The sequence below is a fragment of the Macaca nemestrina genome, chromosome X, assembly GCF_043159975.1.
Source record: "Macaca nemestrina isolate mMacNem1 chromosome X, mMacNem.hap1, whole genome shotgun sequence".
Lineage (NCBI taxonomy): Eukaryota > Metazoa > Chordata > Mammalia > Primates > Cercopithecidae > Macaca > Macaca nemestrina.
This window is the reverse complement of record NC_092145.1, coordinates 124,219,995-124,234,430: the sequence shown is the minus strand read 5'-3', so window position 1 is coordinate 124,234,430 and position 14,436 is coordinate 124,219,995. Positions and strand designations below refer to the sequence as shown.

Sequence of the window (14,436 nt, the reverse complement as noted above, 5' to 3'; positions counted from 1 at the left end):
TAGAAATAAAGAAGACAGCTTGCAATTGCTTATAAAGCCTTACAGATAACTCTCATAGTATTAATCTTAAAATTTGTTTTTATTTCCAATATAATATACTTTTTGTTTTCCAGGCAGAAGCAAAATTTTCTTTTACTATTGCTCAAATTTCCATAGGTATCTTTTAGTAAAGTAAAACTATTGTTGTATTTACTCTCCCTCTTTTTTGAAACAGATGTTATCCCTTCTGAGAGATGGATAGTAAATTTTGACAAAGATCTTTCAGATGGTCTTGTTTTTGCAACACAATTGGGAGCCTATTGCCCATTCTTGGTAAGAGTCATTGTTATGCATAATGATCTTCTATTATTTGAAAAAACTTAGTGATTAAAATTTGAAGTATATTTTCTGTAAACAGAAACTTTCAAATGTCTTACAAGTCAAACACCTGAATCTGAATGGCTAGCACTACCTTTTTGTTTATTCTTGCATTTTGATTGCAATAATTTATTACTGATAAATATTAATATTTAAATGATTCTTTGCCTAACTATAGAGAACATTTAAAAACAGAATTTTTTATTCCATTACCAAAAGGTTTGAGTTTTTTTTTTTTTTACAGATTGAGTCTCATTTTATAAATATGTACACACGACCAAAAAGTCCTGAAGAGTATCTGCACAATTGCCTGATTATTGTAAATACTCTTTATGAAATTGACTTTGACATGGAAATACAGGTGGGTGCCTTTATATTAAACATTCTGCAAACATTTTATAAATTTCTTTTGATAGCTTACTCATTTGTAGTATTGCTTGTTCATCTTTTTAAAATTTAAATTGAAACAGGCTTTTGATGAGACATTGCTAAAATGTGGAATTTGAAATATGACTCCACAGAAATTGACTGGATATTTTAAAATTGGTATAATTATATACATCCAGCTGTGCATAATAGGAAAGTTCTTACAGTCCAAGTGCCTGAAACCCCAAAAATAAACATCGAGTGAATTATAATCATTATTCAAAATCTAAGAATGAACTAAAAGAGCTTTTTTATTTAAATATAGATGTCATATTTTTATCTTCTAATTTAGTAGCAAAAATAAATTTTCACTTTAGTTTTAAAATAAATGTTTGTGTAGAGGTCATAATGGCAATATACATTTTAATTGTATGTTGACCTCCAAGTTGTAATTCTATTTGGCTTTTCACATCAAGACCTCAGTAGCAATATTCAAAAATATATTGTATGCTTACTATTTCATGAGCCTTTTGTTTGTTACTTAGGGGCCATAAAATGATAAAATAAATGATTCCTGACTTTGAATATATAAATTCATTAAATTATCAAGATATTTGTCTGTTAAAAGATAATGTTCTATTTATTTATTATTAATGGTGTATGAAAAAATGAAGTATAGAATTCAGATGAAGGAAGAGATCAATGTGATGCAGAGTGATACATCAAAGACAGTGTGGAAGAGACAGAATTTAATTGGGATCTGGAAGGGTGAATTGGATTTGCATTAGTAGTGGTAAGAGAGGAAGTTGTTTGCTCAGAGGAAGTAGCATGAACAGAATGTAGAGTGTGAAAAAGTGGCATATGTTAAGGAAATTGTGTGACTAGGTTTCCCCAGTTGAAGTTTGGTATTGGAAACAGACACAGGCATATACTGGGATATTGAATACCAGCATAAAAAATCAGGAATTTATCCTGTGGGAATTATGGGGGATAAAAGGCCTTTCCTCTTACAACAATGGTCAGTATGGACTGAGAGGAGAGGAACTGATGACAGGGAACACAGACCAATCGCAATGCAATTTCAACTGGTCAAGGAGTACAGTAATTACTTTCTCTACTCATATCATTTTAATTAGGATTAAAACATAATAAGCTGATGTAGGAAAAATCATGAGGTTTGCTAGAGTTGGTGACCAGCCACAAAAGAAGGGCATTGGAGAAAGACTATTATAACTAACTCTGAGTTTTTCATTCTGTGATCCAGAAAGATTGATGATACTAGTGCCCAAAATGATATCTTATACCACTGGAGAAAAGAGTTTTATAATTACTCACTTTTTTCTTTGTATTAAAGTCACTTGCATGTTAATGTCACTTTGTACCATTCCTGACATTTGTATTCTTTTTATTTCATTTTCTTTTCATTTATTTTTATTTTTTGGTACAATTGTAAAGGGAAACTGCAATCAATAATTTTAGTCAGAGAGTTCTGTTATAATAGTAGAGTTTTAAGGACAAACTCTAATAAAAGACTTTGGTTTTGAAGAATAAAAATATTACAATTCCCATAAATTCAACAAATTATTTAACCTCCCTCATGAAAGACACAGGATACATCCTTCAGGGGTACAGATGTGACAAAACTACACTCATGCCTTCAAAGATGTTGCAGACTAATAATCACAAGTTACATGAAACAAGGCTGATGCAAAGTGACAGTGAATGTCACAATAGACATAGAAATAATATGCTGTGAGACTCAAAGGGGGTGAGAAGTCACTCTAAAAAGGATACCAGGAAAATTTGCACAGAACACTTAGTGTTTAAGCTGACCCTTGAGAGTTTGGTAGGAGTTCACAAGAAATTTAAAATACCTTTGTTTAGAAAAACCACACATTGTGACTGTGTCCTTTGCTTTTTGATTTCCTCACATGTGTTGGCTCAATATATTTATTTTATTGTATAGTCAAAAAATAATTTAAAAATAAGTATCTACTAGATAAAAATGCGGAAAAGTTGTCCAAGATTTGATGAATGAAGTAATTGAAAGTCGGCTTAGCAGATAATGACCAAACTTTTAGCAGCTGATTCCAATGCCCTAACTCTTTATTAGCCCAGATTTACCAACCACACTAAATGGAAGATTTAAAACCATCACCCTCTAATGAACTTATACGTAATGAATTAATGCTGGTGCTTGTAATGGTCCACCCTTGAATCCTGTAAAATTCAGCAGTGGACTTAATTATTAATGCTTAAGTTTCTTCTTTATTATGTTCTTAATTGCAGCCTGAAAATTAGCTTCATAAGTTGCTGGGGTAATGTTATGTCTTTTTGGAGAATCCTGCCAGTAGGAATATACAGTTATTAAATAATCTCCTTTTCATGACATGATTTTTATTTAAAGCAAAAATCCTATGGAATTATTTGACTACAGCATAGAATGCATGTTTTGTTCCCTCATGCAAAGATAGATAACAAAATAAATATAATAAGCATTTATGGAGCTTTACTACACATAATTTAATGAGTAGTGATTGGAACTGAGGGTGAATAGATAATCTAATTTTCTTCTTAAATTTTTTTGTTTCTTTTTTTTTTTTTATCACTTGTGAGGGTTCTCTAGAGACACAGAAACAAGAGGATATATGAGAGGGAATTTATTAGGGGGAATTGGCTCACATGAACACAGAGTCAGAGAATTCTCGTGATAGGCTGCCTGCAAGCTGTAACACAGAAGAGCTGGTGGCATCGCTCAGTCCAGAAGCCTCAGAAACAGGGGAGCCAATGGTGCAGCCCCTAGTCCAAATCTAAAAGCCAGAGAGCCTCCAGAGAGCACTGGTGCAAGTTTTAGAGTCCAAAAACTGAAGAACCTAGTCTGATGTCCAAGGACTGGAGGAGAAAAGGTGTCTCACTCTGGAAGGGAGAGAAAGCAGAGAGTCCTCCTTCTTCTTACCTGTTTGTCCAGCCCCAGCTGATTGGATGATGTCTGCCCCCATTGAGGGCAGATGTTTCTCTCTCAGTCCACTGACTCAGCTTCAACCTCCTCTGAAAACACTCTCACAGATACCAGATACAATGCTTCACCAGCCATTTAAGTATCCCTCAATCCAGTCAAATTGACACCTAAAATTAACCTTCACAATCACAGGGAAATTTTCAGCTTTAAATAACAAAATTCTTGAGTAAAAGTGGTTTAAAATAAGGCAATTTAATATTTTATAAAAAGATAGTTGGGTGATCAAAGGTTATAAGGATAATTGTTCAGTTTTTTAACAAAGTTATCAGAGATTCAGTTTTGCTCAGCCATTCTTGACCTGCTAGCTTTGTTTTAGGACTCTACACAAATAACTCCCAAATTTCTGCAGAAGTCTCACATAACACCTTCCTACAGTTCTGTTTGAGGGCTGGCTGAGTGGCATCTTTTCTTGCACTTCTCTTTTTCCAGAAGGTAAACCTTTCCCAGTGCCCCCACAGCATATTCCCCATTGCATATCATTGGCCAGAATTGAATCCTATTCTTGTGGCTAACCAGTGGTTGATTAAAAATTTTAAAAAAAGAATATTCACAAAAAATGAGGTTCTTACTAAAGAAGAAAGAAGAAAATGGTTGTTGGGAGGGCAATCAACAGCTGTCTTTGTAGGATTTTAGTATATCATAGTGTACTGCTAATTATATTTGGTGTCTTGTTTGAAAGTTAGTGATACCTTAAAGTTATGGCACATTACATCCAGCATAAAACTCAAGATCTTATCACCCCTTCTGGTTACTGATGATGAAACTGAGGCCCAGGAAATTCAATTGACTTAATCAAGAGCCTGGCTCTGTGTCATAGCAGGACCTGAATTAATTTACCAGATTTCTTGATTTTTTTGTTATGATTTTTATGATTTTTTTTGTTTGTTTACATTCCTGCATATTGTTAATCTAGTAGGAAAACATTGTCATCAAGGGGAAAAAAAGTACCAATACAATTGACGTTATTTTTGGTTAGATACATATAGCGAAAATAATGATTATGTCCTTAAAAGTACTTTCACATGAAATTTTTGTTTTAAATAAACCTAACTTATTTTAACATTTTGGCTTTCTAGCCTAAGGTTAACGAAAGTCTAATTGCTTTAGGTCATTTTTTTTTAAATGTATAAGGAAAGGTAAGAATGCTCTTTTATTTGGTTTTTCAGTATAATGTCTTGTTAAATATAGTTTCCCATTAAAAACATATTTTTAAATTGCCAAATTGCTGGATTTTTCAAAGTTTAGCTTTTAAAATAATTTTTATATTGCTATTTATACCATTTTATAGGGTACACACTAAAACATGGTTCAAAAGACTTTGGTTCATCCTAGACTTGAGCCCAGAGTGTTCTGCCATTAATACTACTCTTTTCCCCAGTAAACATACCTCCCGTCACCCTAGATAGCCCTCTTCGGATCATACCCTACAGGCTGATTCCAAACACAGGGTCCAGCAGAGCTATACATTCTTCACTTAAAAATGTACCTTCTTAGGCTTCAAAAATGGATGTGACAATTAAACTCTGCATATTTTAATTTTGTTCTTAAATCATTTTTCTACATCTATTTACTAATGTCGTCTTTATTAAAGAATGTGAGACCACAAAATACTGATGAAAAACTTTATGGTCCTGGTATATTTCCAAGTTTTCCTCACATTATACTCACAGTTAGCTTTCTACCCTGCTAAAGCAGTCCAGCTTTCTTTCTGTCAGTCTTCTGCCCAGGCACCTTCGTTGGTAAGCCTTACTTCTAATTAACAAAACAAGAAAGAACAAACCCTTCTATTTTCCCAAGAAGAATAAGAGAGCATGAGGAAATGTGGACTAGCAGATCACCAGTGGGGCTATCATTATTCTCTAAAAACTGCTGCCAAATTTCAGAATCAAGTGCGTTAGTTCCACATAGCACGCTGGGTCTCCTTGGCTTTCACACTATTTGTATTTCTAGGCCAGGCTCAGATCCTGTTCAGTTGCTAACTTGAGTATGTGCCATTAAGTCATAGCAGACCTTCATTTCCATTTTGTGGAAGTATGGAGAGCTCCTTGTATATTGACACTGACAGAGTTGTTTGTCTATTAATGGTGTTTTTTATGTCTTCGAATCCCTCACACCAACCCCAATACTTTTGTGCTGTGAATAACTGTTCCCCACTGCTTCTATCTTCTTCTGTTCCTGACTCTACTTTTTGGCTTCAGCTTACGCTCTGGCTATATTTATTGTCCTGATATCATAGAGCTGTAATTTTGGATTTTATCTCAAATATACTCTAGTAATCATTACTAATGTATTTTGTTTATCAGAGTAATTACATCCTCTGCCTTATTATTTATCTGTTCTGGGAAAAGTACTTCTTCAACTGCCTCCTACCTGATCTGCCTAATTGTTGCTCTTACGTTATTTCTTGTTCAGAAATCAAGTCCCTCACCTTGCCATCTAAGACCTTCACAATGTAGTCTGGCACTCCTTAGTCTTTTTTCTCGCTAATTGTCCCATCTTTTCTTACGCATGACCCAAATGGAACTTCTTATACTGAACAAACACTAGGCTTCTCTATCTCCTCATCCTATAGTAATTTGCTTTTCTGAAAAACTACACCCTTTTCCTCACATCAAACACAGCATATTTGAAGTCCAAGCATTCTATAAAGCCCATTTAATGTGCCATTGGTTCTATGGGCCTTTGCTTGAAAATCTCTTGCCATCTTTAACTTCAGGAGTAATAGTCACATTAGTCATAATTTCTAGAGTATAGTGTTCTTCTGAGTTCCGGCTAGCTTTTACAGAGCCTGAGGGTACAAGATCAGTGATCTGCTTAGGACACATTTATTTTTTAACACTTAGGTCAAGCTCTTCTGATTCAGAGCAGTATTATTGCTGTATCTATATTTCAGTGTCATTGCCAATCACAAATATTTTAAATGTTTAAAAGTAATTCAATAATTGATTTACTATGCTTTTCTTCTTTTTATATTTTTATCTATTTATCTTGTTTGATGATTAATATTAGGTGTCAACTTGACTGGATTGAAGGATGCCAAGATGGCTGACAAAGTTTTGTTTCTAGGTGTGTCTGTGAGGGTGTTTCCAAAGGAGATAGTTGCAGGAGTCAGTGGACTGAGAAAGGAAGATATGCCCTCAATGTGGGTTGGTACCATCTGACTGGCTGTGGCAGTGGCCAGAACAAAGAGGCAGAAGAAGGGGGATATTCAGTTTGCTTGGTTTTTTTATTTGTTTGTTCTTTTTAATTTTTGTCATGATTTCTTTCTCCCTTTGGGAGCAGGATGCATTTTTTTCTCCTTCTGCCCTTGGACATCTGATACCAGGTTTTTCAGCCTTTGGACTCTAGGACTTACACCAGCAGCCTCCTTTGGGCTTTCAGCCTTCGGCCTCAGAATGGGGCCTGCACTGTAGCTTCCCTGGTTTGGGGGATTTGGGACTTGGCCTGAGCCATGCTTCTGGCTTCCCTGGGAGCCCCTGTTGGCTTCCGTCATTCTGCAGTTTGTAGCCAGCCTATTGTGGGACTTTGTGATTGTTCAGCCAATTCTTCCTAATAAATTCCCATTCATATATATGTGTGTGTGTGTGTGTGTGTGTGTGTGTGTGTGTGTGTACGCACACGCGCGCACGCACATAGATACAGATATATATCCTATTGGTTTTCTACCTATGTAGAAAACTCTAACTAATGGATCCTCTAATTTCAATTTATCTTCTTTGAAACTAGGCCACAGACATCTGTGACCCAAATCCAATCCTGATGCTCATGCTTTGTGTCTACATGTATGAAAGACTCCCTACATATCTCCCTAAGAAGGTGGTGCCCTTTGATTGTACTCTACATGACACGGCACTGAATAAGGTAAGGATAATTTTGGGGTGAAAATGCACAAGGAGTTACACAATTAAGAGAAGTTTTAGATATTTCTTTCCCAGCCCAAAATTAACAGCAAGTATCTATATGACATAATTTTATTAAAAGTAAATAAACCTTATCAAATGTTGCTTCTTCTAAGCCAAAGGTCTAGATGAGCGAAAGGTGCAATTTTTACTTGAGTAATCACCACTTGCAATGAAATGAAGACTCTTTTCTTACTCATTTTCATTTGATTTAAAATAATATTATTCTGTATACAAGGTAATATACTGCTTTGATAAGATTCATGTTTATTCCTTTTTTCAGGCTGTTTTATGTGTGTCTCTCTTAATATATGATTGGGAAGGAGGATAATTTTATATTTTTTTTTTTTTTTTTTTTTTTTGAGACGGAGTCTCGCTCTGTCGCCCAGGCTGGAGTGCAGTGGCCGGATCTCAGCTCACTGCAAGCTCCGCCTCCCGGGTTCGGGCCATTCTCCTGTCTCAGCCTCCTGAGTAGCTGGGACTACAGGCGCCCGCCACCTCGCCCGGCTAGTGTTTTGTATTTTTTTTTTTTTTTTAGTAGAGACGGGGTTTCACCGTGTTAACCAGGATGGTCTCGATCTCCTGACCTAGTGATCCGCCCGTCTCGGCCTCCCAAAGTGCTGGGATTACAGGCTTGAGCCACCGCACCCGGCCGATAATTTTATATTTTTAATGCAAAACTTATCCATATGTGGTCTTCAAAAGATATGCCACAGTGATCTTTGTTCTGTAATTGTAACTTCTTTGAGAAAATAACTGTAACCTCCATGATGGTGTGAGCATCAGTTAATAAGGATTTCATTAAAAACTGAAAAAATAAAACACAAAACCCAGGTTCTTGTCTCAAAATGTAGAGGGCTGAATTTAGTGAAAAGAAAGCCTCCTCTTCTAGGTTTGTGTTAGTAAATACTGAGGTTCAATCTCTTTTATTTACTTTATTTCTTTCCTTTTTTGTCAAAAAAAGACATAAAACTCCATAGAATTCAGTATTTACTATGATAATTTGCTAATTGCAGTGACATTCAAGGGCTTTGGATAAATAACTAGCCTTGAGCTATAATTATATTGAATTTTTGACTTCAAAATAACATTTCAGAAGAGTTAAAAGTTTTTTGCTTAGGCCTGCAGGAGACAAGAGTGTAAATTTGATTAAGTATAATTTATTACTGTTAACTATTATTACCAATTCTCTAATTCTGTCTACATGATTGTATTCCTTCATATCATTTAATTGTTATTGACATTTTTAAGTAGTTAATATTAATGCTGGCTAATGTTTAAAAATAAATTTAAATTATGATGTTAAAAATCAAATTAAATCATGTTTAAATAGAACATGATTTATTTTCTCATTTTATTCTTTTGCTAGAAATAATGCTTATACCTAAGTTTATAGATAAAATTGTACAAATAATACCTTTCATTTTTCACAATGTAAGAAAAGTTTTTGAAAGAAGAAATAAAAAATATGTATATGGAAGATAAAATAAATTACAACAAGCTTTGATTTTAACTTTTATTTAAGAAAGTTAGTGATTTGGAAATTGCTGACAATCTTTTACATATTTTGGTCTGTGAATCAACATGATGAATAGCAGTGCGTAAGTCACAGAAAGTCGTTCTTACCACCAGCCCTATCAATGTTACAGAATATAGAAAAAGCTCCAGAAATGGCCACTAGAATTGAGAAAGTATTTCTTTTTTTCTCTCTTTTTTTTTTTTCGAGACAGAGTTTCATTCTTGTTGCCCAGGCTGGAGTGCAGTGGCACGATCTCGGCTCACTGCAAGCACTCCACCTTCCCAGGTTCAAGCGATTCTCCTGCCTCAGCCTCCTGAGTAGCTGGGATTACAGGTGCCTGCCACCATGCCCAGCTAATTTTTTTGTATTTTTAGTAGAGACGGAGTTTCATCATGTTGGCCAGGCTGGTCTTGAACTCCTGACGTCAGGTGATCCACCCTCCTCAGCCTTCCAAAGTGTGAAAAAGTATTTCTATAGCTATGGGCAAATAATAGAAACATAGAATACTAGAACAAGTACAAAAAATTAGTGGTTAGTGAAAAAATATAGGGTGCAGTGTTTTTCTGAGACATTCAAAAGCTGTTGAATTTTGTTTTCCTTTTTGAAACGAAATTTACACAGAAGCACAATAAAGAATGTCTGTCATTGCAAAAAAGGAATTGAGACTTTAAAACTTTCCTTCATTTCTTTAAACAGCTAGCTCTTCTTCCTATCTACTCCTCATTACCCCTACGTGAAATCCTGGAGTTGAATGGTATGACTGTGTGACCACAGATGTGTCCAATACTGTTGTGTCATATGTATGATATGTATGACATAGTGAGAATGAATGGCTTCCTTATGATCTAAATGGTTCACAACAAATCTACTATAATTTTCAACATTTCCTTCCAAAACAAGAGGAATTAGCTCTCTGGGACTTAAAATCACTTGGTCTGTTAATGAATATTTGAAATACATACATTCGTATGTATGTACGTACATACAAAAAGATTACCACACTATAGTGGGGGTCTTGCCCCCATTATTGATGTCTTTAAGTATTTGAGAACATGAGGCCTCCAAATCCTTAGAGAAACTAAAGTTGAAAATGCTTTAGCAACAAAACACTTGTTCTGTTGGTTACCAAAGTTCCCATTGAACTAGGAAAGTAATTATTCTTTCACCAGATTTTCACCATATTCCTTATGACTCACTATAACCATACCTACTGCTACTTTTTCACTCTTTGAATATCTGTGACTATAGGTCCTGAACTTCATAATTTGCAGTGACCTTTTATTCACTCTAATTTGACCAATTATCCTTTTCCCCATCTTCACCATGCTCTGGGTCAGAACTTTTGGTGATACCTTCGCATCTTGTTAAAGAAAAAAAAATATTCATGACACTTGTTAAAATGGTAAGGCAGACTTTATTCAGGACTATTATGATAGGTATAGGGACCACTGCAAAGCAGTTTTGCAGTAGAGGAGAGAGATTGAGCTCAACTCGAGATAAAACAAGGAAGAGTAGGAATTTATAGCCAAAGAGCAGGATGGAGATCCGTGGGTGGGAAATGACTAAGACGAAAGGTAAGCGGGGATATGGGAAAGGGGGGATTCTGGCTAAACCAATGTAAGATTTTTGCTAAAGGAAGGCCGGGGTGATAGTACATTACCTGAGCGATGACAGGAGATGAGGCATTTGGTTAGATACCAAGGGTGATTAGATACTGAAGGTGTGGAATTCTGGCTAAACTGATTTAGCAGGATTCTTGCTAAAATTGGGCACTTGAGGACATGCCCAAAGGCGGGGCCTAGTTAAAAAACAGCTCAGACAAGCCTTACTGGAGTGTGGTTGAGAAGAAAATCTTTGTCAGTGTTCCTAAAGATTGTTTTTTGAATCTCCATTATATTTTATATAAACACTTTGTGTACTCACATTTTTCAAGAAGTACTCTTTTGTAATAAAACAACTCATTTTCTAATGCTCCCCACGTCTCTGGATCAGGAGGAAAGAGACAGCCAACCCTTCATTGAACTACCACATCTAGACTAGGCCACCATTATATTCAGCCTGAAACTGTTTTTAAATCTATACTCCTTATAATACTTTCTACACTGAGCAGCCAGAGTATCCTTTTTGTAAATTGGATATATAAGCTCCCTTTTAAAAATTCCCCGATGGTTTTCCTTTGCAATAAAAATAAAATCTAAGCTGAAAATTTTGATCTTCAAATCACTGGTGATAAGATGCTTTTGCATTTGTAATTCCCTTTGTTGAAAGCTCCTTCTCTTTGCCCACTTCAGCTAAACTGTATAAATGTGTGTGTGTGTGTGTGTGTGTGTGTGTGTGTGTGTGTGTGTGTGTGTAGTTGTTATTTTAAAATACAAATTCTGGCTTTCTCCAGTTGGTGTACATTATGAATAAGTATATTTATGACTAAAATGTATTGCTATCTTTGATAAAAATAAGAAATGATATAGTTGCATAGTTTTTAATTTTATAATCTTACTTATATCCTCTTCTACTTCTACATAGATTCTACTGAAAAATTCCAGCTCGCAAAACTTAGTGTATAATGCTAGAATTGTTGGAAGAGATGCTGCTGACTTCTCCCTCTCCCAAAAAGGGAATATTGTGACAATTTCTCCAAGGTAAGTATTCTTTTTTTAAATTTTACATTATCAGACATATCAACCCCAAAGATTTAATAAGTGTTATAATTATAAAATGTGACTTTGATTTTACTATTGATAGATATTTAATGAAATGATTGTCACCCAGAGTCAGACAAATATTCATATGTTTCTATAGTTCCTCACCAAAGTTGTTGAAACAATGCTAACAACATAAAACAGCTGTTTTATGTATTCATTTAATTTTAATTTGTTTTTTATGTATGTGGGTCATAGAAATAAGACTGTAAGTTGGTTTTGTTTATTTGAAAAATGTGGATAAGACTATTTACCCACAGTGCTGTCAGTAATAAATGTGATTATGTAGGCAAAACACCTTGTACCATAATGGAACTTGTAGGAAGCAATTAATAAGGACGACGGCCTCGAGTTGGAGTACTGGTGACTCAAAAATTAAAATATGTCAACACTACTCACAAATGCTTACAATCTATCACAATGCCAAGCAAGCAAAGACATAATGAAGAAATAATTAAATCATTATTTTATTTATTATGTGCGTATAGAACTAGATGAAAACTGAAAAAAGAAGCGCCTGCCCATGCTTGAGGAAACCAAGGAAAGTTTCCCAGAAGAAGCAATGCTTAATTCTGAATACATATAAAAAACAACTGCTCACTTCTCTAAATGCATTTTATTGTATAGGCTTGAAATACAATTATTTTAGGTAGCTGTTATTTTAGGTGGCTCTGTTTAGCTAGGCTAAATAATTTCATAGGATTTGGTTTTTACAAATATGACTCAGAAAATATTTTGTTTTCCTAAACAAAAAAAAAATGAGTAATTTTATCATTATAAGATATTATAAAATTATATATTTATGTGTGCCACATTCTTTGTTAGATACTGTATAGATCACAGTGAATAATGTCTCTTTCTGCCAGCTATGGATTTAAATTATCAGACATATTATTTGTATAGAAAATGTTAAACAGCTACACCAGCATATAAACAAACATATTTATTTCTGCATCTAACTTTATGACTAAATTTAGCTATAACCATAGAGTGATTGTCATAAAAGTGAAAGTACAAATTTAGAAAACCAGTCTTTTTTTCCTCATTATTTTCATTGAGCCATATGTGCACTGACATTGATGTGTTATATATTTATTCTCCATCTATTCCAAAGGCTAAATTGAAGTAGCTTACAATGTATATGTAATATCAAGGAGGTTTTTTAAAAAAATATCAGGGAAAGGCAATTGGAGCAAAAAGAAAATTAAAGGTAAAATAATTAAAATGAAGCCTATAGTTATGATAGAAATGCCTGTAGACTTAGGAAACTTACTTGAAATAGACTACACATTTGATTCTGAAGTTTCTAACAAATTCAGAAAAGAATGCTGGTCATTTACATGCTTCAATATAACTACAAAATTTTAAAAATAATTACCTATACTTGAGAGAACGTTGTTCATGGAACCAGCTATTTATCTCATAAAAGAATACTCTATTTTGAAATGTATTTCATAAGACTTAAGTATAGGTTCATAAAATCCTTCATTAAATGCATGTTCTTTAGATGATGGTCATTCTTGAATGCTTCTCTTTTCATCAGCTTCCATGGAGATCCAATCCATTACCAGATCCTATTGATTTTACCAATTGTGTCATAAACCTTGTATCTTTTCCCTTCTTCACCTATTCCACCCCGATTTAATGTAACATCATCTTTATACTAGTCTGCCACCATAGACTCCTAAAAATCTTGTCTGAAATCTAACCCCTGTATTAGAATGACAGCTAATTTTTAACAGAAATTTAAACCTTTAACAGAAATTTTAAAAGGTGCTTAAAATATTTCAACAGCTTCCCATCTCAACATTTGGATATAGATTGAATATGCTTAACATGGTCCAAAGTACACTTTCACTTTTGTGACAGTCACTATGATTTCACAGCTTGCTGTTGGCTGTATCTTGCATCATCACCCCTATTGCTTGCTAAGATTTAGCATTACTGGCCTTTGATTAGTTATTCAAACACATTTTAATTCCACATACCAGAGGCCTTGGATGCCTTCTTTCATCCCCTGTTCAATTTAGTTAACTCATTCTCATCCTTCACATTCCACCTAATATATCACTTTCTCTGACCTTTCAGACTATATCACACTCCCCATTATATGCTCTCACAGCACCTATATAATTTGTAATTTTCACATTTATTTTGTGGTGGTAGAATGTTGGCCATGTCCTACCATATGTACTATCCAGGGGAGCAGGAATAGTGTTTTTTTGTTTGTTTGTTTGTTTGCTTTTTTTTCTAATTACTGTATCTCAGAAACCTAAAAGAGTGCCTGGAACATTATAAGTTATCTAAAAATATCGATTGCATGAATGAATTAATGGATAAATGATCTTATATAGTGATGTACTTTAGAATAACTGGAAATACTCTAAATCGCTCACTGTTATCTCAATAAATAATTTGAGCCTGTATACCCGGAAAAAACCTCAAAGTCAAATGTTCTTTGTTCTCAGTTAAATTCATGCCCATGAGTTTTCATAAGAGTCCTTTTGCACAAAACTGAAATTGTTGAGGACACATATCTAAATTAAAATAACCCCCACTCCTGCAAGATGTAAGCTG

General features: G+C 34.4%; 1 protein-coding gene across 3 annotated transcripts in view; it reads left to right on the top strand.

The window, feature by feature from the left end:
• The window catches only part of LOC105499042 (cilia and flagella associated protein 47), a 469,827-nt gene that overhangs the window by 231,625 nt on the left and 223,766 nt on the right, over positions 1-14,436 (top strand). For all 3 annotated transcript variants that reach the window (XM_011771441.2, XM_011771442.2, XM_011771440.2), the window contains exons 34-37: positions 215-312; positions 602-718; positions 7,469-7,603; positions 11,684-11,799. In XM_011771441.2, coding sequence (XP_011769743.2) covers positions 215-312; positions 602-718; positions 7,469-7,603; positions 11,684-11,799 — 466 coding nt within the window. The remainder of the gene's footprint in view (positions 1-214; positions 313-601; positions 719-7,468; positions 7,604-11,683; positions 11,800-14,436) is intronic.